A 27,082-nucleotide genomic window follows, 5' to 3' on the forward strand; every position below is an offset into this window, starting at 1 on the left:
TTGCGTATCTCCATGGGCTGAATTTGTGGTCACCCTTTGAGACCTGACTCTGACCTCCCACCAGGGCAAATGGGGAGTAAACCCATGGACGTCAAGGGCGTTGCACTGGTGTGCGAGATCAGAATCAGGCCCTTGGGTCTGCACCCTACCAGCACAGTAATATTCTGACTGTTACCAAAGAGGTCGCAAGAGGAAGGCCTGAACCAATAAACAATCTGCCTTTTATAAAAGAAAGCATTAGCTGTCATTCAAGCCCATCACTTTCTGTCTCTTGCCCCCTTTTCAGGAAATCCTGTGGCGAAGAGGGGCTCTGGAGGATTGGCCCGTTTGGTACTTTGTGGCCCAATCCTGCTGCACCCACATCACAACTTCTGGGTCGGGCCCTGAAAGAATAGTGTGTACTGCTAGCTGGTGGCTTGAGAGAGAAGGAGACAGATGCGGACATATTTCTCTGGGGCATTATTGAAAGTGGCTGTTGAAGTGGACAGTGGGTGGGACCGGCGCATTGTTGTGCTGCTGAGTGGCTTAATGTTTTGTCTCCATGTGCAGCTGTGACTGGAATCGTGTCGGAGCTGAAAAGTGAGACCAGGCAGGTTATTTCGTCTGCCCGTCTGGCCAGCAGCGGGTCAGAATGTCCCTGTTTGAATAACAGCATTGGCCTTACCCAGCCTGTTGGTGCCAGGAACCTAGCACCTCTGGGGAGAATGATCATCTTGTGAATATTTGTTGAGTCATGTCCTCAGCTGGCGATGTGAAGCAGCACAATTCCACTGACGTCAGTGGAGATACATTGGCTTCCACCAGCTGAGGATCTGGCCCTCTTATCTGTAAGACCATTTCTTTTCTTTTTTGGGGGCGGGACTGATTCCTTAGCTGAAAAGCCCTAGTCTCCTTTCTGGCCCCTGGCCCTGACTCCTGGAGCTGTACATTGAATTTGAAGAGCAAGGGAATCTGCTCGGCACTCATCAGCAGTTTCCATTGCAGGACAGAATTACAGGGTGAGACGCTGAGGACACTGAAGCTGCCTTACTCAGTGATTCTCCAGCCATGATCCAGGGACCACTGGTGAGCTAAAGAACCATGGGATAAAATATTTTAGGAACCAAGCGGTGTGGAATCGACTGGCTCGGGGCATCACTCAAAAACCTGGTTCTTATTAACAGGTCTTGGGTATCCCAGTGCCAGAAAGGTGTTGGTGGGAATTAACCCTCTTCTAAGGCAAAATGTATTGCACAGAGATCTACTTGATATCATGTACCAGGCTTGGTCTAAGATAATAGCATAGGGAAGGGGAAGGAGATTGGCTTGACTGGCCCACAAATAGCTCTTATTAATGGAGTCTGATCCTCAGTTATCTTTTGCTTTTTTTCTCCACCAATTATAGCTGTGTGAAGTACTCCCCGGTTTATGTTGGAGTGCCCAACAGCTTGTGCCAGTGTGTACTTCAACATGTGTTTGGATCCACAAAGGTATGGGGGCCCCAGGTGGGATGAAAAGCTTTTTTTCTGAATGCAAACATACGCACCTGGGCTGGGAACGGCAGGAGGAAGCCAAGAACTGACGCTGCACCGGAATGCTGCTGAGACAGAGTCCAAGAACATCAGTCATTGAAAAGAGTATATCTGTGTACGGAAGGTGGAGATATTCACTAGACGCAACCTTGCTTTCTGGGATTAGCAGTGTGTGTGAGAGAAGGAGTGCCTGCACTATGTCTTGTCAAGCTGTCTTTGAGTGTCGTTTTGTGTGTTTTTGGTGGTTTCTATGTAGATCCCCTGTACCACCAGAGGAAGCCTCATGAATCACCGCAGCCGAAAGCATGAGATACGTATTGCAGACAGTGCCTGGGAGCTGGTTGGAATCCAGCTTCGTCAGCTGCATCGGCAGAGCAGGAAACGTGGGATCCTGTGTACCACATACGCCTCTAACCCCTCTCTGGAATGGATCTGCACATGGGCCCATGTGGCAGGGTTTCTCAGAGGAGGTATATGAAGATCTCGCCTTGGGGTCAAGACAATCTGAGATGAAGTGGCTTGGGAGAATATGAGGAATTTTTGATAACGCTTAGAAATTGCACCTTTTGCACAGCTGGTAGAGTAATCACCTCAGAATGCCAGTGATTCTAGAAGTTGCTGGTGCTTCAATGGTTTGTCCCTGTGAATTTATGTTCTTAAGCTATCTCCATGAAAAAGCCCTATAGAATTGAATGGAGAATTCTATCTGTGCTGTAGGACTGATTAAACATAGCCTTCAGGAAGGACCTCACTGTCCATTAAAATCTATAGGATTTCAAAAGTGGTTTCTATAGCCCCTACCAATTTCTGCCCTAATACATTCCATAGGACTTTTCCACAAGTGGCCCCTTAGCAGGACATTCTTGAAAGTTCCATAACGCAGAACGCTCCTGACCCCCTCCGGTGTTGAACAGAGGCTGCCTCTTCTAGCTGGTGGGACATATTTAGGATGAGAAAGTCCACTTCGCAGCCATTGCCATGTTCCATTTTGTGACGTTTGAGGAACGGGAAAGTTGTTCAGTTACATCTGAGCTTTCTTGATCAGAGCCATTGAGAATCTCTCCTGGGCTGCATTCCAGATTTCTAAGTATCGCCTCGGTGGGGTGGAGCAGGTGCCTTGTTCTTGCTCTGGGCTGTAGGAAAGTCACTGGGAGTCATGGCCCCAAGAGATTAGCATGTGAGCTGCTCGCTGGGCCTCAGTTCTACCCCAGGGATGTGGATTGTGGAGGCTCTTATGAACTAAGGACCTCGTCCAGTGCCTGTTGAAGTCAATGGGAGTCATTCCGTTAATGTCCGTGAGTGATGGACAATTCTTGAAAGGCCCCATCCTTCAGACACTGCTAAAGTACAGTAGTATCATCCCAATGGGCCTTGTTCTGCCACTTTTGCCATGCTCCACACCTCGTCTTGTTGATTTCATCAGGAAGACTTGGAGAGTAAGGTATCAGCATGAGCACAGGTAGGAAAACTGGGCCACTGACTTTGATGTAGCGTTCACACTAGTAAGCACTATGCTCAGTAGTTTTCAGGAGGCCTGTGTCCAATTCCCAGCTGGGCATAGTAGGTTCCAGTGTGTGACCTTCACATTGGACACCTCCTGGCTGTGCAGTCTGTTCTGGAAGCAGTCACTTGTCATCGGCACAGTGGCAGTTCTGAACTGGTAACGAGGAGAAGGAGCTGCCTTTTCCTCCTTGGGGAGTGATCCAGTACGTGCGAGAAGGGTTATGACAACACACAAGTGGGATAAGTGCAGAAAATCCTGGGTCTGCTTCTGATCTCTTGCCGGCATGTAGATCTGGAGTCACTACACAGAAATCAATGGAGTTACTCACTGGAGCTGAGAATCAGACCCACTAACTCTGGGACAGTGATAGGGGAACAACATTAGGATGGTCTCTAATCCATTTGTCATATTGGTTGGCTTGTGGGTGCTTCATGTGACTCTCCTGTAGCTCACAAAAGCAGATGCTCAAATAAATTTGTTAGTCTCTAAGGTGCCACTTTCTTTCTCCTCCACATGTTACTTATGTCAACCCTTTCCTATCAGTAGAGTTGCTATTGAGAGGTACCTGTTAATTGCGATGCCAACGGGTGGCCTCTGATCATCTGTTCGCATATACACAACATCACAGGGATGGTTTGCATGTCTGTGTAGCCTCCAGCATAAGGAACTATATATATATTTATACCTTATCGCCAACTGACTGCTTTTGAGAGCCCAGCAATAAAAATGAGTGGTTGTGTCCAAATACCCCACAGCTACAGGTGCTCTTCTGCTTTGCCAGGAAATGACTGATTGATGGATTGATTGATTTTATGCTATGGAAGCTATTGTATATGTGACGTTTCTTCTCCAGTTAGTTTTGGAAGTCTTCTGTGTCCTCTCGGGAAAAGTCCTGTAGAATTTAATAGAAATTAACCTTTCTGTGGATTTTATTGTTAACCATCCTGTAACATTTAAAAAGACCCAGTCAGCTTGGGTTGGTTTGTTTGTTCATTTGTTTTTAAAATGTTTGTTTTTCTGATTTGATTTTCCTTTATGTAGACTGTCATGGAATGTTTTAAAGATATAGAATCATAGAATCATAGAATCATAGAATATCAGGGTTGGAAGGGACCCCAGAAGGTCATCTAGTCCAACCCCCTGCTCAAAGCAGGACCAATTCCCAGTTAAATCATCCCAGCCAGGGCTTTGTCAAGCCTGACCTTAAAAACCTCTAAGGAAGGAGATTCTACCACCTCCCTAGGTAACGCATTCCAGTGTTTCACCACCCTCTTAGTGAAAAAGTTTTTCCTAATATCCAATCTAAACCTCCCCCACTGCAACTTGAGACCATTACTCCTCGTTCTGTCATCTGCTACCATTGAGAACAGTCTAGAGCCATCCTCTTTGGAACCCCCTTTCAGGTAGTTGAAAGCAGCTATCAAATCCCCCCTCATTCTTCTCTTCTGCAGGCTAAACAATCCCAGCTCCCTCAGCCTCTCCTCATAACTCATGTGTTCCAGTCCCCTAATCATTTTTGTTGCCCTTCGCTGGACTCTCTCCAATTTATCCACATCCTTCTTGAAGTGTGGGGCCCAAAACTGGACACAGTACTCCAGATGAGGCCTCACCAATGTCGAATAGAGGGGAACGATCACGTCCCTCGATCTGCTCGCTATGCCCCTACTTATACATCCCAAAATGCCATTGGCCTTCTTGGCAACAAGGGCACACTGCTGACTCATATCCAGCTTCTCGTCCACTGTCACCCCTAGGTCCTTTTCTGCAGAACTGCTGCCTAGCCATTCGGTCCCTAGTCTGTAGCTGTGCATATCCATGGAAGAAAATCAGGGAGCAGATGCTGATACACTTACATATGCTGAGTAGTATCTTATTCCATAGGTGGAGCCACTGATTTCAAGGAGATTATATCTGGAGTAAAAAGAAAAGGAGGACTTGTGGCACCTTAGAGGTGAACAAATTTATTTGAGCATAAGCTTTCATGAGCTACAGCTCACTTCATCACATGCATTCAGTGCTGTAGCTCATGAAAGCTTATGCTCAAATAAATTTGTTAGTCTCTAAGGTGCCACAAGTCCTCCTTTTTGTGGATACAGAGTAACACGGCTGCTAGTCTGAAACCTATCTGGAGTAAGATACTCAGTGTTGCCAACTCTTGTGGTTTTTATTATGAACCTCGTGATATTTGGTGGGGGTTTTTTTTGTTTGTTTTTTTTTAAAGTCCTTGGTCCCGCTGTCATGATTGTGAGAATCTTCCTCTTCTAATGTATTTGTAGAACGTTTTCTTGTTACTCTTTCAGTCATCACAGGAAAGGAGGGCTTTAGGAAGATAATGAGTTAGTTTTGCAGATGTTTACAGGGAGCTCCTCCCAAGCATGAAGGCAGCATAAAAGAAAGTGGGAAGGTGCTTGTTTGAATATAACACATAGCAATGGAGGATGACATGGGCCGATCAGAGGTGGGAATTGACCTTTTGATACTGAATGAGAGAAGGTAGGTTAGGTGTTACCTATAAAAGTAGTTGGTGACCACATTTTCAAAAAGAACTTGATTTTCTGAGTTGAAGTTTTCTCCTGTAACATAAATGATACCCTTGCTGTAGGCTGGATTTAAAAGAAGCCTATAGAAAGGATCTCATTCTTTATTGAATTCTGTTGGCTTTTGTTCTGTAGAACCCCATTATTCCTCTGATTCATTTAAGCGCTTAAGCAGGTGCCAAAGTCTCCTTGAAGTCAATAGAATGGGAAAGGCTTAAGAGAGGTAAGTGCAGTTCTGAGTACAGATGAACTTTAAGATGGAGTTTAAAGGCTCTACTGATTTGGGGCCAGTGATGGGGTGGGACTCACCACCATGGCGCCCCATGCTGGATGTCCCGGGGATCAGCTCTGTTAGCCAGTGCGCCCTCTTCTGGTAACGACTCGCCACCGTCACTTCTGCTCCAGGCACCCACGTCACTCCCAGGATCGTGGTGTCGTCTTCATGACACTATTAAATTCTGTAGGATGTTCCGTAAATGGATCAAGCTCCAGGTCTTCTGTCCCATTTTTTAGGTGCATTGGTTGTGTGCTTATGTTTGCATGTCTGCCTGAATAATTTGTTGCTTGAAAATCTGGATTAGACAGCTGCAACTATCAGTATCTTGCAAAATCTAAGGAGTACATTTGTCCCCTTTCCGTATGCACCAGTAACCAGCATTGTGTTATCAGTGGGGATGATTATTATTATTATTTTATTTAATTTGTTGTAACACTTAAAGATCACACCAGCTTGGACTCCATTGTGTTAAGTGCTGTACAAACACATCTTAAATGACAGTCATGGGTGCACATGAGAAGGGGGGGAATCACAGTTGGGTTTGAATTTTGCATAAGCTCATCAGTCCAGTTTTAACTTTTCAAAACAGGGATGGTTTGCAGCAGAGTTTGCACTACAAAATTGCAGTTTGTACAATTTAACTCACTGTACAGAATTTCAGGGGAAGGGTGAACTGGGTTAGGGTCAACTGTTCAGTTTTTAGACTGCTTCTATAGTGGAGGGTGTGAACTGCCATTCCCACCTCCAAAGGGTTTAACAAAGGTTTCAGAATCCTTTACATTCGATAAAATGAACATGTAGGATGTGTGTTATGTGCATGTTGATACACACACATACACCAGAGCTCTGGAAAATACACACTTACTAATTGCAAAATCTCACATGACAGTTTTCTCCAGTTCAACCAGTTTCATAGCCCTTCAAGTTCTATTTTAGTTGCAGGATTTGTTTTCACTTAGGCAAAAGGACGGAAAATGTTGCATGAAAAACTCAAAAGAAGTGTGTGCTTTTTTAAAAAAAAATTGTTTTATACAAAGGCTGCTCTTGCTCACCAATGGTTGTATATTTGCTTGGGCACCATCCCTAGTCTCACTGGAAAACGGGTTTACAAATTCTTTTTCTTGAAGCTTTGCATTCTGTAGTAAGATTTTCCAGAAAAATGGGATGATTTTTGAGTTTGTAACAAAAAGGGAACCCTCCCTCCCAAACGCTGAAGATTTTCATTTGCTAATAGATATTTTGCACACCTCGAATGGGACACCCTGCGGTTGTTCTCTGCTCCTGCAAATCATGTGCTCAGCTGGATGTAAAACACATGAGTGAAGATCTGAAAGTCTAGTGCATCTTTCCTTCTCCTCCCCTCTGCCCCCATCGTTTTATCTTGTACATCCACCATTCCAACACCAGTTGGATGAATTTAGGCTTTAAAGACTCATTGGAGACAGTTTTCATTTTGTTATGTTTTAAAGAGCGTTGTATCAAATGATCATCTAGGAGACTGGAGTGAACATGCTGCAATTGGAGATGGCAGAGGACTGAATTCACCACCAGTGCTGTCAATTTTTGGCAGTTGATTTTGTCCCATTCCCCCAAATTTGTAGCTACAACACCTGGAATTTTTCACCTGATTTCAGGGTGTTGAGGTGGGATTCCTGTGTAAAATATGCTCTAATTCAAACAGGAATTATTTCAGAGAAGTTCTCTGGCCTGTATTATACAGGAAATCAGACTAGATTATCACAATGTTCCCTTCCTGGCTTGGAATCTGTGAATCTATACCTTATTAACTGTGTCCTACTGAACAATCTCCAAACAGGAGCACACGCTTCTGTGTGCATGTGTCACTGATGCTCTCCCAGACTTTTCTTGTTTCCCCAGTTTCTTTAACAGAGTCCTAGCCACCAAGGATAGGTGTGGAAGGTGGGAGAGATAGTCCAAAGATCTGAGTTTTTCAGGAATCAACCACACTGCTGTCGGGGAGGAGAAAGAGGAAGGAGATGGCTTCCCTGGTCCCTCACCTAGAGCTGCCTCCAGGACCCTGGGTTCACTCCACCCTTTTGTGCCAAACTGTCCATCCTCAGTGTCAAGTACTTGAAAACCATTTGTGTGTAGATTGCTTTGGGGATGGGGCGGGTGCACTTTAAGAAAGGGCAGGTTGTTTCACATGAGCAGATTTTACCTTCTCTTTGTAAATCAACTCTGCACCTTGGCCCAAATCTTCATCTACTGGGACGCCACATAGCCTGAGCGGTTTCGTCTCCCGATTTACACCAGCGTAAGTGCTGCTTTATAAAAGAATGGCTACAAAACCAGATCGGCGTAGTCACATGGGACCTGATCTCCCACCACGGAGAGCTTTGCCATTGGCTTCAAAGGCTGCAGAAGAAGCACTTAAGCACATGCTTAATTTTGAGCAAGTGGCCAAGGGCCTGATCCATGCCATGAAGTCGATGGAAAGTCTCCCAGTGATTCCAATGGGCTTTGAATCAGGCCCTTAGGCCCAGATCCTCAAGTTAGGCGCCTAAATTTGCTTCCATGGATTTCAGTGTAGTTTTGCTGAATAGGGATAGAACTATGCATGTGCTTAAAGTTAAGCAAGCAGTCACACCCTGTACTGCTCCAGGATCTCACAGTGCCCCTCCCTAGTTTAACAAAGAAGCCAGTTGGAGGTATGTATCCGTGATTAATAATTTTCCCTCATAACCACAGCGTTGTGTACATAGCATTATAATGTTAGACTCCTGTAGCTGTGCTTAGACAAAGAGCAGTGGGGGAAGGCATCTCTGGGGGGGGGGGAAGCAGTGGGGGAAGGCATCTCTGGGGGGGGAAGCAGTGGGGGAAGGCATCTCTGTCCACTGGTGCTAATAATTACTAGTGGTCTGTGTTCGGTCTGTTTCCTCTGATAGTACTGCTGAGTGCATAGCATCTATCATTCACAAGACGGAAACAATACATTCTTTCAGCATTAAATAATGAAACTAATGACCGTATATTCATTAAATGGGGTGCTCGCTTTCCTTTCTTTTCTCCTCGATTCAGCTTCATTTTGACTCCGGGTAAGGACTAAAAGTCACAAAGTTACAAAAATAATTATTTTGTTTTTGTTTTTAAACTATCCTCTGGGTAGGTAGCGTAAATATGGCCACAAATAAGACTCATTTTCTTTCTTTGGTTTTGAATACCGGGACAACAAGAAACTGCTGAGAACGTTGGCAAAATTTGTTCAGTTTTTCCCGCAAAATCTGTGTGATTTTGTTGTGGTTGTGGAAGTTTTAGGTACAATCCATACAATTTAGTCCTGGATTTTCTCACTTGGAGCCCAGTCCTGGAATATGGTGATCTTTCTCCACCTTCATCGACCTTGATGTGAGTTTCCAGTGCTCAGCAGTTTGTGGGATCGGGCCCTTACATTTTAGCCCTGCTTCACCTAATTCTCATATTTTAACACTGGATCCTATTAGAAGATGATACATGGGAGCGGGAGTCCTGATTCCAGCCTCTCACTCGTTCTCCACTAAAGTAAATCTCTTGTTGCCACTTCTGGTTTATGCTGGTAGAAGAAGTAAGATAAGAATGGGCCCAAGGAGAGTGGCTCAAGATATTGGATTGGAGCCACCGAGCAATCATGGTTCCTCTGTTGGGGGATCAAGCATCTGGTGCCATCCTGCCTCTGTCAGCATGAGAGAGGAAATTAGCTGAAGTAGCCAAGAATCTTCATCTCCTTCTCTCTGCCCACCGTTGATGCATCTGCATGCGAACCACCATGCAGCTCAGCAGAGGGCACCCCGTAGCATTGGCCAGCTGGGGGAAATGGGGAGGGAAAGCTACACGTGGTCAATTGATGGGGCTGGGCAGGGAGACTGATTGAAGGGGCAGGGGCAGAGCTGAACAGAAATAATTGGTGGCTTCCAAAGGCTTTGTTTTTCAGGGAGAAAAGAGAGGGAGATGAGAGGAGCAGAGCAGGAGCTATGGTGAGTGGCTGTTAGGCCCACAACTGACCCAGTGGCATGCGCTGGGTTGTTGGGAGCGAGGCACTGTTCTACTGCTCTGTTCTGGGCGACGTTCTTTTCCCCATGGCCGGCTAGGCCAGGGGGCGACGCGGCTGAGGTGGTAAATCCCTACCGCTGCTTCTCGGCCACGTTTTATAGACCCACCCCCACCCCCACCCCTCCAAAGCGCCAGGAGTCCAACGCTCTGGCACAGGCTGTGCTGTATGTGTCGTTCAGTGGACAGGACACGGGACGAGGACTTGGGAGACCTGGCCTCTGTTTGTGAGACAAACCAGAGCTACTCGCTCAGGTGCTGCGACGAGTCAGCCCTCAGGCAGGCAGCAGCTACCTATCCCCGAGCAGAGCCTGGGTCAGATGACCCCTGGCCCAGGTATTTCCACAGCCCTGGCAGAGCTGCAGATCAGTCTGAGCAACAGCATTACTTGCCCAGGAACCGTCCTGCTGCTGCCTCGCTCCAGAGACTCGCAGCCTGCTCCTGCCCCAGCCTTGCCTGAGCCCTGCTCTGGCCCCGCACTAACCTCATTCCAGCCTCGCCACTGACCTGCTCCTGCCTGGCCTCCACCTCCTGATCCTCCTGACACCCTCGGACTCTCCCTGGCTTTTGACATTTGACGCGTATCTGGACCCTGGCTTCGGTCCCAATTTGGCCTGTCCCTGGATCTCGATTCCAGGTCCACCCTTGGTTCAGGCCCAACCCTACACCTCACTGTGACCCATGCTCCAACCACTAGGCCTGATTGTCAGAGGCAGTGCCTGACACTGTCCCCAGCTCAGCCACTGACTGCCTGTGGGTCTGGGAGCAAGATACTTCACCTACCTGTTCCCCCTCCCTCCCTGTGTCTTGTCTATTTAGATTGCAAACTTTTTGGGGGTAGGGACTGCCTCCGGCTATGTACAGCAGCCAACACAGTGGGGTCCCAAGCTCCACGGGGGCTTCCAGTTGCTACTATGATGCCACCGATAAATATAATAATAGGAATTAGGTTGGTATAAAAGCTTAGATAGATGATGTGTTCTCCTTAACGTGTGCATGAAAGAAGGGTGACCTCAGATAATCAAGGTCAAGGTTGCTGGCACAATAACCAATGCACTGAACTGACTTAACCAATGCACTGAACTGACCTAGTGGATGGAGCAGGGCCCTGCCCGGTGGGTGTGGCAGCAGTGTGGAGGAATGGTGAAGGTAGATCCAGGAGTCAGGTCCCGGCCTGAGGATGAAGCCAGAGTCTGGGCCGAGGAGCCAAGCCGAAAGATCAGAACCAGAGTCAGGATTGGGAACCCCAAGCTGAAGTCAGGTGAGGAGCCATGCCAAAGGTCAGAGCCTGAGTCAGAATGAGAGCAGGAAAGGAAGGACTAGACTGAAGTGGGCCAGGGGCAAGGCAGGAACAGGGCTGGAGCAGGAAGTGGAAGCAAAAGCAGGGCACGGCATGGTACACGTTGAGCACCCACCGTGCTGCTGAAGCTGCCAGACTCAAGTAGCGGGCTACTGGCTCCTGTGCCGAGTTAGGAAGCAGGACCATTTGAAGAAGGCTCAGTGGGACCAGATGAGCTTGCTGGGTTGCCTAGCACCGAGGCTCAGAGCCAGCTGAGCTCATGACAATTAGTTTCCAACCTGTTCAATGCAGCTGCAATTTGATTCTAATGTTTAGTTGCTATGAAATGGTCACAGAATCATAGAATATCAGGGTTGGAAGGGACCTCAGGAGTGCAACCCCCTGTGCAATCCTCAAAGCAGGATCAATTCCCAACGAAATCATCCCAGCCAGGGCTTTGTCAAGCCTGACCTTAAAAATACCTAAGGAGGGAGATTCCACCACCTCCCTGGGTAACCCATTCCAGTGCTTCACCACCCTCCTACTGAAAAGTTTTTCCTAATATCTAACCTAAACCTCCCACACTGCAACCTGAGACCATTGCTTCTTGTTCTGTTATCTGGTACCACTGAGAGCAGTCTAGATGCATCCTCTTTGGAACCCCCCTTTAGGTAGTTGAATGCAGCTATCAAATCCCCCCTCTTCTCTTCTGCAGACTAAATAATCCCAGTTCCCTCAGCCTCTCCTCGTAAGTCATGTGCTCCAGCCCCCTAATAATTTTTGTTGCCCTCTGCTGGACTCTTTCCCATTTTTCCACATCCTTCTTGTAGTGTGGGGCCCAAAACTGGACACAGTACTCCAGATGAGGCCTCACCAATGCCGAATAGAGGGGAATGATCACGTCCCTGGATCTGGCAATGCTCCTACTTATATCTCTCATCTCTGTCTGTCACACGCACACACACACACTCATAAACACACTGTGTGTCTTTCACATTTTTTATTGTAAAATACAACACTGGTCAAGTAACATAAGAGTCCTTAGACTTTCACTTCAACAAAGATTTGTGTCTACTAGAAGTATAATTGTGTTTCTACCAAAAATTGTTATCGGCGCCTAAAAAATGCACATTTCATTGGTAGGATGCTTCCACTGATTCAAAAGCTGCTGAGATCTTGATTTTTACTGATCTATTTTGCAAACTGTGATTTAAGAGAAAATAAGGAAAGGACATTACAAATTTCCGTGACATCGTAAATATAAAACAACCCCATGAAAAATGAAATTTGATGCAACAAAGCCTTTCAAAGTTCTGTGTGTGATCATTGCAGTCTGTGACTTGTTGGTTCTATTATTGTGAAGAACAGGGTGATGCAGACTCCAGGTAGTTAATCAAACTGAACAGAAATAAAACTACCGGGACTATAGGGACAAGTCAACTGCTTCTGCAGCTGCTACCACAAATATAGAGGATTTCTCCCACGTTGTAGCCCTCACCTCCTTGGAGCAGGCATCAAAGTACTGCTCTTAAGCAAATAGATATATCAACTTGTTATAGATCTTTACCTTTACTTTTTACGCATTGATGCAAAGGAAAGATAGAAAGAATAGTAAAAAGCCAATATGGCTCCATCAGGAGGTCTTTAATGACCGGAACATCAAAAAGGAATCCTACAACAAGTGGAAACATGGATGAATTGCTAAGGAGGAGTACAAAAGAATAGCACAAGCAGGTAAGGACAAAATCAGAAAAGCTATGATACAAAATGAGTTACACCTAGCAAGGGACATAAAAGACAATAAGAAGAGGTTCTTTAATTACATTAGAAGGAAGAGAAAGATGAAGGTCCTCTACTTAGTGGGAAGGAGAGCTAATAACTGACGACATCAAGAAGGCATTTTTCCCCTTCTGCCTCTGTAACAGTTGTTCAAAGGAAGCAGAAACTGAGCATCTGAATGCAAAGATTAAATGAGGCCCAGGAAATAAAACTCAAAAGGCAGGTGTGGAGGTCAGTCTGAGGGTGTGTGTCTGTCCTGAGACATCTATCACCATGGTCTGGTCTGGTCTGATTGCATCTGTTCTTCAGTGCTCACTCCTTTTAGCCCTACCTTTCTCGTGCGCTGTTTGCTGTTCCAGCATGCAAAATCCCCCTACCCATTCCAACACTTACTCTTTTCTTTCTATGGTGAGTTCCGCTCAAAAGATCGGCCAAGACTTCTCACTTGGCTTAATGCTACATGCTTCAGACCAGCTCCAAATGCCTACAGCACAGACCTCCTGCTTCCCTTGCTGCTGACAACTGACCCCTGTGTGGTAAGGCTGGCTACCGGGTGTGGGGAGGAGCTGAGTTTGAGATTCCCTTGCATGGGTGACCCTTGTGCCATTCTGGCTTGCTCCATTCTTTTGGGATCGGCCTCCAGCCTTCCCCATTCAGAAGCGTGGTTGAGATGATGAAGGGCCTTGTTGGATGGAGGGAGAAAATGGGGAAGGGGAGGATGTGAATTCCTGAAAAACAGAGGATTCTACCCTGAAGGGAAAATGTGGTTACTGTTCCTTTCCTGACCAGGAAGAGGGAAACAAATCTGTTCCGAGAGATAGAATGAGTCCAGTGCTCAGGCCACCACAGCTCCTTGCGTTCTCCAGATCTGGGTTCTAAGTAGTGCTTTAGCCTTTAAGCTCCTGTAAGGGTCCATTCTAATTCTTTCCCTTCCCCTTTCCCTGCTGGGTGAAGTAAAATGGCAACAAATCACAGATATAATGTTTCTCTGGCTTAACCAATAAAATCCCTCCCCACCCCATTCACATCAATAAATGTGAACTTAGAAAAACCCAGGAACAACATAAATCATCACGTCATTTACATCTTTGTTAACCGTAAAACATTCATGCGCACGGGAAGGAAGGTGGCACCTGAGGCATACTGGATCTCTCTGAGGACACCTTCCCACTTCTTCCCTTCTTCGTCATACCTGAAGGGAGGGAGACAAAATATTATGGTCAGCAAAGAACTCTATTCTCAACTGTGTTCCCCATCCCAGCTTTGGCTACAACAAATAGTCAGATTCAGTGTTGCTCTAGTGATGTGTTTACTTGTAGTATGTTATTCAGCCACTAGATGTCTCTGTGTGTAGAGTTCCAGACAGAGTGCGGTGTTTGGTAAACAAGATTGGCAGGAAGGACTTGTTTGGTCAGTATCTGTCATTTGAATATCGACTTAGGCCTTATCTAAAGTCCATCGAAGTCTTGAGACTTTGAATTTGGCTCTTAGAGCTGATGAAAAATGCCAGACTGACAGTTCTGGAGGCTTGAGTCCCCTCCACAGAACTGCTACAGTACAGGCATCAACTAGCAAATTTCCTTATGGTACCCTGCCAGTATACCTGCCCCCCTGCCCCTGATGGGGCACATTTAGTGGGGAGGGATAGGTCACTTCCTACGGACTGAATGGCAGTGGTCTCTCTGCTGAGACTGCTGACAAGGGTGCCAGTTAGAGCGGTCTTGGGGAAGTAGGTATTTTTCCACTGGGGACTGGACTGAGGCCCCCAAGACTCAAACAACCCCCATCGCTTGGTAAATACGCACCTAGCTTTGCTATGATCCCATGCCAGAGAAGTGACAGAGCCAGATCCTCAGCTGGTATAAAATGCCATAGCTCACATGAAGTCAGTGGAGCTCAGGGAATTGACACAGCTGAGGCTCTCATCCCATAGATCCCTCTCCTCCCAAGTTTGTTAGGTCTTGACAATCAACCTGCTTTGGAAGCGGTCTCGCATTTCATCTTGGTTCAAAGCAGATTTGGTCACTATTGCACTTAGAACACTGAGTTGCCTTTTGGCACCAAGATTAAGCACATACCAGTGGGACTCAACCCCAGAGTTAGCAATAGCGGGAAACTTTGTGCAAAATTTCTCTAGTGCAGACAAGGCCTTGGTTAAAGGGTGATTTAATTTCCAGTTTCATAGACTTTGAGGTCAGAAGAGACCTTTATGATCAACTAGTCTGACCCCCTGTATAACACAGGCCATATACTTTCACCCAGTTACCTCAGTTTTGAGCCCAATAACCTGTGTGTGGCTAAAGCGTATCTTCCAGAAACGCACCCAGGCTTTATATGAAGACATCAAGAGATTGAGAACCACCACTTCCCTTGCTAGTTTGTTCCAGTGGTTAATCACCCTCACTGTTCAAAAACAAAAATGGTGTCTTATTTCCAGTTTGAATTTGTCTGGCTTTAACTTCCAGCCATTGGCCCTTATTCTGTCTTTCTCTGCTCAATTAAAGAGCCCTTCAGGACCTGGTATTTTCTCCCCATGAAGGTGATACCCTGTGCTTGTCATTTCCCAGTTTTCTTTTCTATAAGCTAAACCAGCTGAGCTCCTTAAATCTCTCACCGTGAGGCATCCTCGGCAGCCTCTGAATCATTTTTGTGGCCCTCATTTCTGTACCCTCTTTCATTTTTTAAATCTTTTTAAAATCGCTGGGGAGAAGTGAGTATTGCTTAAAGGCAAGAGAATAATGGATTTTAAACCGTCACTAGTTAAAACCCCAGAAGAACTCAGCCCCCAGCCATGCCCTTTGCTCGCAATGGCTACGTCCCTTACCTCCAGATGTCATTGAGCTCGGTTGGCACCAGTTCTCCTGACTCCGTCTCCACTGTGGCAAATCCACCAAGTAAATACAGACTGCCAGCCAGACTCACCAGGCTGACAGAGCTGCGCTCCTGGGGGAATTCAGTGAAGGGCTCCCACCTGCCGGGCAGAAAGGTTAGACTCGTTAGCAAGGTGTTCTGGCCACCCTCTATCAGTGCAGCTACGTCAGCATGGATGTGAGCCTGGAATCTGGTGAGTTCGGAGCGCTAATCCCAGTAGTGTGACTCGCCGGCTTGTGTGGCCCTCAGACAAGCTCCTAGGTCCAGTTTTTTCAAAAGCAGCCTCCAGTTTTGGGTGCCCTATTTCAGACATCCACAGCCTGATTTTCAGGAGTGCTGAGCCCCCACAACTCCCCTTGGTAGATGGAGAAGACCCTGGACACACCAGAAACAATCTGTCCTATTCTGATCTGTATAGGTTCTTATATGCCCCAGTAAGGAGTGCAGTATGAGTGCCTGCTTGTCATGCTTTACACAGTGTGACTGGTGGGCTTCTGCTGAGTGTGTGTAGGCGGGGAGAGGGGAGAGTTTGCACCTCCTTGCATACTACAGAGCACCAAACTCACCAGGGGCTTTTGGGGTAGGGCAATGGAGTAGATCTAAGACTACACAAAACCATGGAGGGGCAGCGTGGTCAGTGTGAGGGCTACTACAGCCCTGGGGAGGATTCCTCCCCTTCCGAGTTCCTCGAGCTATATGGCCTGTGCACGGAGCGCTCTCAGGGGTTGATCTCACGCCCATTGAAGTCAGTGGGGATCAAGCTGTTAGTGAGCAGGAAGGAGTCAGAAATCTCCCCTCCCAGCTGAGTTTCGTTCAGACCCTCGCCAGGCTGAGAAGTGAGAGTTGCCCCTGGAAATTGCAATATATCCTGATATCCAGACAGGAAGGAGACCCCATCCCAATGCTTGGGGATGCAACGGCTCAGGCCTTCCGCCTCCATCCTGGTTGAGTGACCCCACTCTCCAGGCTCTCTGGGCATTCAAGCTATTGATATCGCCCCAAGCCTCTGGAGCTAGACAAATGCCCCTGGCCCAGCACTGGCAATTGGCAGTAACTAACACCAGATGAAGAGGTGCATCAGTTGCACAAGGAACTGAATGGATGGAGCCAAGACAGCTTCAAATCATTGGCTGATCGGGGGCAGGTTGTTTCCTACATTCCTGCAACTGCTCCCTAGAGCATTTTCATCCCAAGGATGAGCCGTGGTACGTACTTGTTAGCTGCAATGTCATATGCTTCCACCGAGTCAGTCAAGCCAGAGTCGGTCACGCCAGTTGCCACATAGATCTTGCCATTGTGTACGGTTGCTCCAAACAGAGAACGGGCAGTTTTCATGGGAGCCAGCTCCTTCCACTCAAACTTCTTCGGGTTATAGACGCACATCTTGTTCAGGCACTTCCTGCGAAAGGGCAAGAGGGAAAAGCAACCTCACTGAATTATTACATGGAATGGTTCCATTGGGCCGAGGGATGGGAATTCTGGAGTATCGATCTAAGTCGGCAACTTTCAGACTCTGCTGCTACACTTGAAATTGGGGTCGGTGCGTTTTACTGTTGAGCCCAGTTCAATAGATGCCTTTCCTTTGTACAACATGCACCTTTCTTGTGTACACGCTATTGACCCCGAGCACCCTGGTGTTGTGTATGTAACATTTCACTCCATATTCTTCATGAAAATATGCTCATGGTCTGGATATGACATAACTGAGATGTACTTTATGCAAGATGGGTCTTGTAAGATATCATTGGCAAGGTTATGATTTACTGAATGCAATTATCCAGTTTACATGCCTGTATCATTTCTGTATCTGAAGTTAGGAATATTGACTATGTATCTGTATTTCAGCTATGCTGCTGTGGGTAATGCCCACCACTAACACTTCAGGTACAACAATGGAAAAGCCAGACAGGGCTGATGGCCCATCAGAGAGGACAATGAATTGTGAAAAGGCTTGGCCTTCCAGCGGACCTTCCACACAGCCACTGACTCATGGACGCTGTGATTCTACAGAGTCAGGTGGTCTTGTCACCTGATACTAAACATTACCTTGGACTTCTTGTAACTTTCCACTGGAAGGGAAGGGGGGTCATCTTTGGGAAACAAAAGATTCCCGCCTTATGTAAATCCTATTTAAACGGGGGGAGGAAGGCAAATGGGACTCCTCCTCTCCAGACCTGTCTGCCCAGGAAGAAAGACTGAAAAAGACACCTGAAGGGAAGACAAGGAGGAGTCCAGACTGAGCCAGGGGTGACTGAGCCAGTCTGAAAAGGAATGTAACTGGAACTCTGAAACACAGAAACTTTGCAATCTGCCTAAAATAACATTTAGGGTAAGAAATTACATTTTGTAACCTGTTTCTTAAGTATATTGAGCTTAGCTTGAGTACTTTGGTTTATTTGCTCAGTAATCTGCTTTGTTCTGTCTGTTATCTCTTCTATTCACTTAAAATTCACCTTTTGTAGTTAATAAACTTATTTCTTGTTCATAACTCAGTTTATGTAATTTCTAACTGGGGGTGGGGGGGAGAAGTTGTGCATATCTCCCTCCACATTGAGGGAAGGGGCAAATTTCATAAAACCTTTGGGTTTGTACCCCTTAAAGGGAGTGGGCACCAGAGTGCTGGGGCGAGCACCCTGAATCATCCCACAATGGATCTCTGTCTCTCTGTACAGCTGGGCATGGCCCTGCCTGTGTGCTTGGCTGGAAGAGGCCAGGTAAAGGGGACCCAGGCTGGCAGAATAGGGTGGCTTAGTGGCATCCCAGCACATCAGGTGACACCCCAAAGGGTCCAAACCCATCAGAGTGTACACTCATTACTAGCTATGTGTCTGTCTAGCTATATGCAAATCAGGGATCTGTATGCATGCACCCAGCAGCAGGCCTTATTTGTTAAGTACTGATGATGAAATTTGATACTGTACCAGAAATTAATAAAAAGAGTTCCTGCCCCAAAGAGCTTACAATCTAGGAGGTATATGGCTGTGTATATACCCTCTTTCCAGACTGTAATCTCTTTGGTGCAGGGCCTATCTTTGCTGTGGTAGGCCAGGCTTATTTTGTCAATATTTATTTTTGCTGTTTTACAATGGCTGGAATTTTCATTTAAGGCAGGTTATGCTGAGGCCTTGCTCCCTGCAGATAATAAATGGCAACTGGGAGTGAGGGACTGTTTTGTGAAGTTGTTTTCTACCGCTGCAGCTGCGACAGCTGGATCTTGCTATGCCACACCAGCCTTCTCCCAGGCTGGGCTCATTGGTTTGATGACAGGCAGCTTCCCTGCTAAGGGATTCTCATGTCTCTTCTGTCCTCTCCTGCTATTTGTTATGCTTGTTAACATGGGGAAGGAGGAGGATATCCTTTCTCCATTGTGGCCTTATATTGTCCTTTTTCGTTGTGCAGATCACCCATTGATCTCAATGGAGTTAGACAGGTGGTCCAAGGGCCCTGAGAGAAACTTTAGCAACACAGTCAAGGCTGGACTCAGACCAGAAGCCTGGAAGTGAAGGGTTCCATGTCTTAGGCCCCCCCACAGTCCCATTTGATTCGTCTGTTCCCCTCCACTCCTTAATCTGCTGGTTACCCTAGAATGCTACTTATGTACCCAACAGAGCTCCTTCCACAACTTCCTTCTTGTAGTCATGACCTAGGGTATGAAAGCAGCCAAACCCACGTGCCATCAGAGGTGTTTTGTCCCTCCCACTCCTTTTATATCCCTTGCTCTTTCACTTACTTGTCACTTCTTTTGCCTCCGATGACATAGATTAGATCCTTGTCTGATACCACAGCATGGCCATAGACTGCGTAGGGGAGCGGATCTGACTCGCCCCATTTAAATGACCTGTATAAGGATTATGAAAAGCAAGGGTATTATATTGTTTAGATGGGGGTAGCATCCAGAAGACACGAGGGGCTTTCCAACCCCGTAGGTGGATGGATGCAGTTCCTGCCCAAAGTGCATGGAGTCTAAAAACTCATTAACAAAAGTCATAGTCAACCACTAAGAAAAAGAAACGCCATACGGGATACTTGCTATAATACGCATTCTTTTCTGTAGCATCCTCTCGGCAGCTTAGCTTGTTATATTTGGCTTCATATTTATACAGCACCTTCTATCCCAGGATCTCAAACACTTTGCAAACATTCATTGATTGATACCTCTGTAAGGTAGCTAGTCCTGCATTATCCTTGTTTTACAGAGGGGGAGGCGCTGATGTACAGAGAGGTTAAGGGTCACATTTTCAGAAGTTACCGCTAATTTGGGGGTAGCTCAGTTTTCAGGTGCCCTACATGTGACACTCAGTTGGGGTTTTGGGTGTTCGGCACCTCTTAAAATCAGGCTCTCGTTTTCTAACGTTGGGCACCCACATATGGAGGCACCTAAAATTCAAGGCCGCATCTGAAAATCTGGACCTAAGTATCTCGTCTGCGTTCCCAAAGCAGGTCACAGTCAGAGCCCTCACTAGAATGGAGATCTCTTGACTCCATCTTGTTCTGTAGCCACTCGACCATTCTGTACGAACACTGCACACACGACTCCACCATGCTGTACAAACAATCCCTCACACACAAGGACAAATTTCTCTTTCTACAGACTGAAGACCAGAGAAAGGCACTTCCATAGAAACCAAAAAGTTCTGGATTGAATTGGCCTTAGATCTACCAAGTCTAACCCCCTAATTCAAGCAGGAATAATCCATTCATCAAAAGATAAGACTGTTTGCTGAAATTTCAGCTGTCAATAAAGTGGGGCCGTGTATGATTATTGTGCTGGTCACTTTGAAACCCAGTTGCATAGAAGACAGTCTGAAAGCTCTCCCTGGTTATAATCTTTTTCAGCTGCATGCACTTCAGGCCACTTAGCAAAGAGAGCCCCCGCCCCCAAGAGAGTTTTAGGGCACAGATAAACACCATGGTTGATAGGAATGGGAACTGGTTTGAAATCTCTGCCTATGAAACAGACATGCCTAAATAAAACAGCTCAGACATGTCTAAATATAAATTGAGTAAAAGACTCCAGCTCACTAGCTATTCTAGCTTATTGCAGGCCGACAGGGAGATTGTTTGGCATTTCTGTTTGCCTTTCAGTGAGATTTAATACTTCAGGCAGTTCATAGTGCAGTATACAAAGCATATGCTAAGATTAGTCTTAACCACTGTGGGGAAGCCGGGCAGCTCCTGTAATTCCAGATTAGTGGGAAAAGACAGTTTGATGCTTTTTTCCAATGAGAAGAACTTACAGTGCATGGGACATGTGGCTTTCTGCAGAGTAGATTAAAGCTAGGTGTTGGGAATAGATATGTTATGATTCACAGATTCATAGATGATAAAGCCCAAAGGGACCATTGTAATCATCTGGTCTGATCTCTTGTATAATACAGGCCATAGAACTTCCCCCAAATAATTCTGGTTTGACCTAGACCATATCTTTTATGTGCTATCCTTGTCTTGGATGGAAGTGGGTGAACCTCCATCTTTCCAGATGACTCATTGCTTCTTGCTTTTTAACAGCTGAGTCCATAATGGGTTGCACTGGATGACTGGATAATGGAAAATATAAGAGCCGGAGGGGTGGGTGTACGCTTAATTTTTCAAACTGTGCATCATGGCTCTCAACCTAACTGGAATGCAAATACCTCGAAACAGAGAAAGGGAAATACTTTCCACAATGTATTATTAACCCTGGGAATTCCCTGCTGCATGATATTAATGAGGCAACTAGCTTTACAGGGAAATGACTGGTATGACACCACCTTCTCTGCTCCCATAGATGAAGGAGAATTTGGTAGGGTGCGCTCTCCCTTTCTGGTCTCATTGCCAGAGGGGAGGGAAATCAGGCTGGTCCTTTTGGTGCCAGATCAGTCCTAAGCAGTCACTTGGATCGCTTATTCTTGTCCACAGCTACGCTCGCTGGGACTGAGATGGCAAGGGCAATTGATGTTCATGCTTCTGAGCATATGATGTTCAACAGCTGGGTGGCAAAGGATAGCACCCTATGGGGTGTATTGGGGTCAGGGGCTGCAATCCTCCAGGAAAAGGGTCATTTCAAGTTTGGTTGTAAATAGAGGCCAACAGATTCTCCATGAGCCTGATCCTCTGAGTATCCTCCACAAAACCTTGAAGGATCTGGACCCTTGAGAGGTCTGGGTTTGAGAGATTTTGAATCCCTTTATCGGCATCATTCTAAAAAGCGGTTGTGACCAGAGTCCAGTTTTGTTGCCCGTGACCATCTACCAGGGGCATGTTTGCTGATGGCTGCACTTAGGGCTGTTACACACCCATGAGACTGCCCCGGTGCCCAAAACATTAAGGGCCATATCCTGCCTTCTGAGATCTCCGGGCAGTTCCTGTGTGAATATAGCCAAAGGCACAGTCTAGCCCTTGATAAAATTAGTGTTGATTGGCTGCCCCTTAACGGCCTCAATCCCCTTTCCCTTGGAGGTTTCAATTGCAATAAACCCAACAGATGGTACCGGAGATGGATCAGAGCTGCAAGGGAGGGATTTGGATTTGGGACAATTCCACTTGCTGGGGTGACTGGATCTAGCATTCAGAGACTGTCTCTAGATGTGACATCAATTTTTAGGTCCCTGTACAGATGGATTCATTCTCACACCCCAGCCTAGCTGCTTCGCTTCTCAGGCACTTACAATCGGTCGTAGCACATGACGGAGTCCAAGGTCTGTTCTCCTTCTTTCAGTTCTTTCCCTCCTACCACGAAAATGGAGTTTTCTGCGTCTCCCAGGCCAAAGAGGCAGCGGGGGGAAGGCAGAGGGGGCATGCCCAGCCAGTCAGAGTCCAGGTGATCATACTGCAAGGAAACGAATAGCCATGAGGGTACAGTATGCACTGATTTAGTTGGTGTTGGTCTTGCTTTGAGCGGGGGGTTGGACTAGATGACCTCCTGAGGTCTCTTCCAACCCTGATATTCTATGATTCTATGCACCAGTCCCTCTCTGACGTATAAATGGATTTGCTTACTCTGTCAATTTGTTAAATTAAAATAAAATATCAGGGGCCAAGCATGCAGTGACAAAGCACTGAGCCCATTCCAACAGGTACCAAAGGGCACGCCCAGTTCTGCAGCCTCCTGCTAAGCAGCCCCAGGGTGGAGATTCTCTGCGGGTCCTTTCCTTGCTTGTTTCCATGTGCTCCAGTTGTATCCACCTGCTGGCTCTTGTCTTATACTTAGCTTGCAAGGTCTTTGGGCAGGGACTGTCTTTTTGTTCCGGGCTCATACAGTGCCTTGCACAGTGGGGTCCTGCTCCATGATGGGGGCTCCTACACGTATGGTGATAAACAGGACCCAAGTGCCCTGTAGAAATGGCCTCTTCTCTTTTCATGGAAGGCTACTCGACGATGACTTTGCACGTTTCTATACAGCTCAGTCTCCTTGGGCTGAGCTGGTCTCAAATTTTTCGGTTACTGAGCAATCATTGTGCCAGGAGGAGCTCTGATACCATAACCACCTCAGCTTTAGCTCTGTCTCCCAGCCTTCAAAAGAGATTTAATCAGAATAGTTTTTGGCAATGGGAGTTAACTGTGCATTTTCCATAATGCAGCCCACTCCCCCAAGTAACGTAAGAATAAAATGATGGTTCTGTGCTTTTCCCACCCCAGCACTGCTCACCAGGGCTGCAAAATCAAACAGGGCTTAGCCTGCTGCCAGCTCACAAGACAAGTTGCTGTTAGAGAGGGACAAACCAGCTTTGAAATAAAAACCTCCCTGATAGATGTCAAGGCCAGCAGAGACCATTATGATCATCTAGTCCAACCTCCTCATAACACAGGCCAAAGATCCTCACCCAGTCGTCACCACATTAGCCCTATTTGGAAATTCCAAACTTTTTGCAACACATCTATCTATCTATCTATCTATCTATCTATCTATCTATCTATCTATCTATCTATCTATCTATCTATCTCCATACACTCTCTCTCACTCTCTCTATCTCTCTAATTTGTCTGTCTCAGAGTTTTCTATAGTACCATCACATGAGTATCTAAATATTTTCATGGCCTACATATTACTATGTAACAAGCCATTGACTTAATGCGTAACAGCGAGCCATATTCAATCAGTCTCTACAATGTCTGACAGAGCAATAAAATGCTTGTGGCATGCATTTGTATAAGGGACACACAAGCCAAATACAACTAACACACATGACGGTGAGTTGCATTGGCTTTGTGCTATGCAGAACCTAAAAATCAATGATCCTTCTAGTGGACCATAGAAGCAAAAGAGTAACAAAGCCGGTACCTGTAAGAAGTAGGAGCTCATGGGGTCCTCTTTGTTGTCCTCATTGTAGTACAGTCCACCTGCTATGAAGATCTGGTTCTCTTTGGTTACCAGACTGACATGATTCTTTGGGATCTGAGCCGAGATGGAGGCAAAATAGCACTCGTTGGCGCTGGGATCATAGGCCACCGCCCCAGCACTGCTCACCATGAAAATGAGGTCCTGGAGGAACATCCCAAAGCGCATTGTGTCATTTAAGATCCCTGGGAGGACATCCTCCTCATTATCATCCCCCTCGGCCACTTCTCCATTGACAGCATTGTCCCCAGCTGTTGTCTCACTGCTTTTCTTCACCTTCTTCTTTTTCACCACCATGAATTTGCCTTCGCTGGCGTCCTTCACCACCTGGAGTTTCTTGAGCAGCTCCGGGATGGACTTCACAATGGGGTGCTTCTCCACATGGTCCCTGATGTAGTCCTGGGGCAGGAGGCGGAAACGGATGCTCTCAAAGACCACCGGCAAGGCCTGGATCCGGCTCTCGCGGTCCTTGGCTTCCACCCACTTCATCACCGTCTCAAAGACCTCCTCCTCCTTCTCAATGTTAAGGGAGTCAGTGGATATGACAGCAATGAGCTCATCAGGGGAGAGTTTGTAGAACTCCTCATCCCGGGAGACCAGGGCAAAGCGGTCGCAGATGAAATCCCGGGCGGACACTGCCAGGCGGGCACAATCCAGCATCAAGCCTAGCCTGAAGATCGCCAAGCAGTTGCTGAGGCAGAGACGCTTCTGCAGGAAGGAGACACAGACTGTGAAGATGGAGGGGATCTGGAACATGTTGGCCACGGAGAAAATGTCCTGCACGTTCTGCTCGGTGAGCTCCAGCTCGGAGGTGTAGATGTAATGGAGGATCTTGCGCATGACTTCGGGGTCCACGTCCTCCAGGTCGATCTCCCTCTTCTTACTCTCTTCCATGTCTGAAAGGAACATTGCCCGGAAATAGGGGCTGCAGGCTGCCAGCACCAGCCGGTGGCAGGGGAATTCTTTCCCCTTGACTTTCAAGACACAATCCAGGAACTTGTTGTGGTCCAGCATGTCTTTGAGCCCATCCTGGAGGAGCGTCTGCTGGTAGAGACGCAGCTCTTCTGCTTGATCTATTGGCAGTGTCATGCTTGAAAGTAATAGCTTGTTTGCTCTTCTCCTTTTTTTCCCCCCCTATCTCCCAGCCGAGAGACTTCCCCGAAGCAGTGCAGCTCTCCCTTGCTTCCTGACAGCTGGAGCCCTAAGAATGTGAAGCACTTGCTGCTAATACAACTGGCTGTCTGCTGCGGCCTCAGCGAGGGGCTTTATATATAACCGCAGCCTCACAAAGCTTAAGGCCCCCATATTGGAGCATGTGTAAGCCGATCACCCTCTCATAGGACACATTGGACAACCGGGAAGGGAGGGGGCTGGAGGAACAGCTGTACGTGCAGCCTGGACCCATTGGGAATGGTCTGTCCGCTCATGAATCAGTGCTGGGCTTTTCCGGAAGGCCAGCGTGTGACTGGCAGCCTTCCTCATAGCGCAGGTGAAAAAGCTTTTCCTTCAGATGAATCAGAAAGGAAAAAAAACCAGCCCCCAAGCCGGTGAACTGTAGGGTTTGTTACCCCTCTTCCCCCTCCCTCTCTTCAACCTCGAGTGCAGGACTCACCTGGCTAAAAATACACTATGACGCTAAATCTGGAGATATGCAATGAGGTGTCGTATCGTACTGTCAGTGTGATGCAGCTAAGGCTGTCCCGGTCATTTGGATAGTTGATTTTCTGGGGGGCAGAGGGGAAGGGAAGGGAGACATTCCAGTGACCTGCTCCAGGGTAACTGTTGGTGGGGGGAGGAGTGTTTTATATGCTTAGCTGTGTGTCATAGCCCTCTACTGGAAGCAGCTAAAGGAGGTTCTCCCACAGAACATGTGGTAGGGTCCTGTGGTTTTGGAGGATGCGGCTCTGGGGTCTGTTCTGTCTGTGGTATTTTTATGGAACCCCGTCACTGTTGTGTCAGAACAGGCCCCACGGTTTTAATGTATTTTTCCTCCCATCCTCTCTGGGAGGCAGGGCAGTGCTACTATCCCCATTGTACGGAGGGGGAACTGAGGCACAGAGAGCTTAAGTGACTTGTCCAAGGTCACACAGAGTCTGGTGGAGCCGGGACGCAAGACTGGCGCCCTACTCACCGGGCTGTCCTCCCTCTCTGTTGCCCACTATTCCCTGCTATCTAGAGCCAGCTGGAAAAAATTCACAAATTTTCAATGGGAAAAAAGGGCCGCACGTTTCATAATAACTTCTGAGGAAGATGATCCAGCCTGGGGGCCAGCTCTGCTGCTGTCTCTGTGGCGTTCCCAACGGCCAGGGTATGTAGCATCACGACCCCTGCGGCGCTCCGAGGTGGCTGCCAAGATATAGTGACCATAATAAAGCAAATTTGTGACAGCTCAAAAAGCTCATGGGAGCGTTTTACAATGGATGAACCAGGCAGGGGAACCGTTATAAATACCAAAAAGAAAAGGAGGACTTGTGGCACCTTAGAGACTAACCAATTTATTTGAGCATGAGCTTTCGTGAGCTACAGCTCACTTCATCGGATGCAACTCTGAAACCTGTTATAAATACCGTTATGTTATCACTATATAGTGATAGTTTTTACTTTCAGACATCAATTTGCACTGCAATGTTTCCGTTACAAAGGTCAATCCCTGCCCCCTAACCTGCACCTCTTTCCCTCCCCCCTCCCAACTATTATGATCGGTGCGCCTACCTTGTACAGTTAACCCAGTCTTTTATCCAGATTTTAGCCCTAACCCATCTCCCATCCGCACAGAAAATCCTTTGACCCGGGTCTGGAGGTGCTTGGCACCTGAGCTAGCTTACCCAGCAGGGGGTGGGGCTGGAACCTGAGCTCCGCTTCACCTCAGCCTGCCTCCGCACTGCAAAATGGGCAGTCCCAGCCTAAGTCCCTCGGATACTGATGGTGCTTTAGTCCCTTCCCACAATTCCCCCAAAGGACAG

General features: G+C 47.1%; 2 protein-coding genes across 2 annotated transcripts in view; one reads left to right on the top strand and one right to left on the bottom strand.

The window, feature by feature from the left end:
• Positions 1-4,212, top strand: part of ZBTB47 (zinc finger and BTB domain containing 47) — a 96,970-nt gene extending 92,758 nt beyond the window's left edge. The window contains exon 6 of the mRNA XM_078851867.1: positions 550-4,212. Coding sequence (XP_078707993.1) covers positions 550-719 — 170 coding nt within the window. The 3' untranslated portion in view covers positions 720-4,212. The remainder of the gene's footprint in view (positions 1-549) is intronic.
• Positions 4,213-14,011: 9,799 nt separating this feature from the next.
• On the bottom strand, positions 14,012-25,208 carry KLHL40 (kelch like family member 40). The gene is made up of 6 exons (XM_073334800.2): positions 24,063-25,208; positions 22,450-22,610; positions 19,533-19,640; positions 17,016-17,201; positions 15,756-15,902; positions 14,012-14,123 (listed from the first exon to the last, which is right to left on the bottom strand). Exons 1-6 carry the CDS (start codon positions 25,206-25,208, stop codon positions 14,012-14,014), a joined length of 1,860 nt encoding a protein of 619 aa, XP_073190901.2.
• Between the last annotated feature and the right edge of the window lie 1,874 nt (positions 25,209-27,082).

This window comes from Lepidochelys kempii, chromosome 2 (genome assembly GCF_965140285.1).
Source record: "Lepidochelys kempii isolate rLepKem1 chromosome 2, rLepKem1.hap1, whole genome shotgun sequence".
NCBI classification, from domain to species: domain Eukaryota; kingdom Metazoa; phylum Chordata; order Testudines; family Cheloniidae; genus Lepidochelys; species Lepidochelys kempii.

Bases quoted from the DNA above. Each gene is read 5' to 3' on its own strand.
- KLHL40 (XM_073334800.2), bottom strand. From the start codon at position 25,208: ATGACACTGCCAATAGATCAAGCAGAAGAGCTGCGTCTCTACCAGCAG. The intron at 19,641-22,449 runs GTAAGTGCCTGA...ATCCTTATACAG, and splicing joins GTCATGTGCTACGACCGATT to GTCATTTAAATGGGGCGAGT. The intron at 15,903-17,015 runs GTACGTACCACG...TCTGCCCGGCAG, and splicing joins TATGACATTGCAGCTAACAA to GTGGGAGCCCTTCACTGAAT.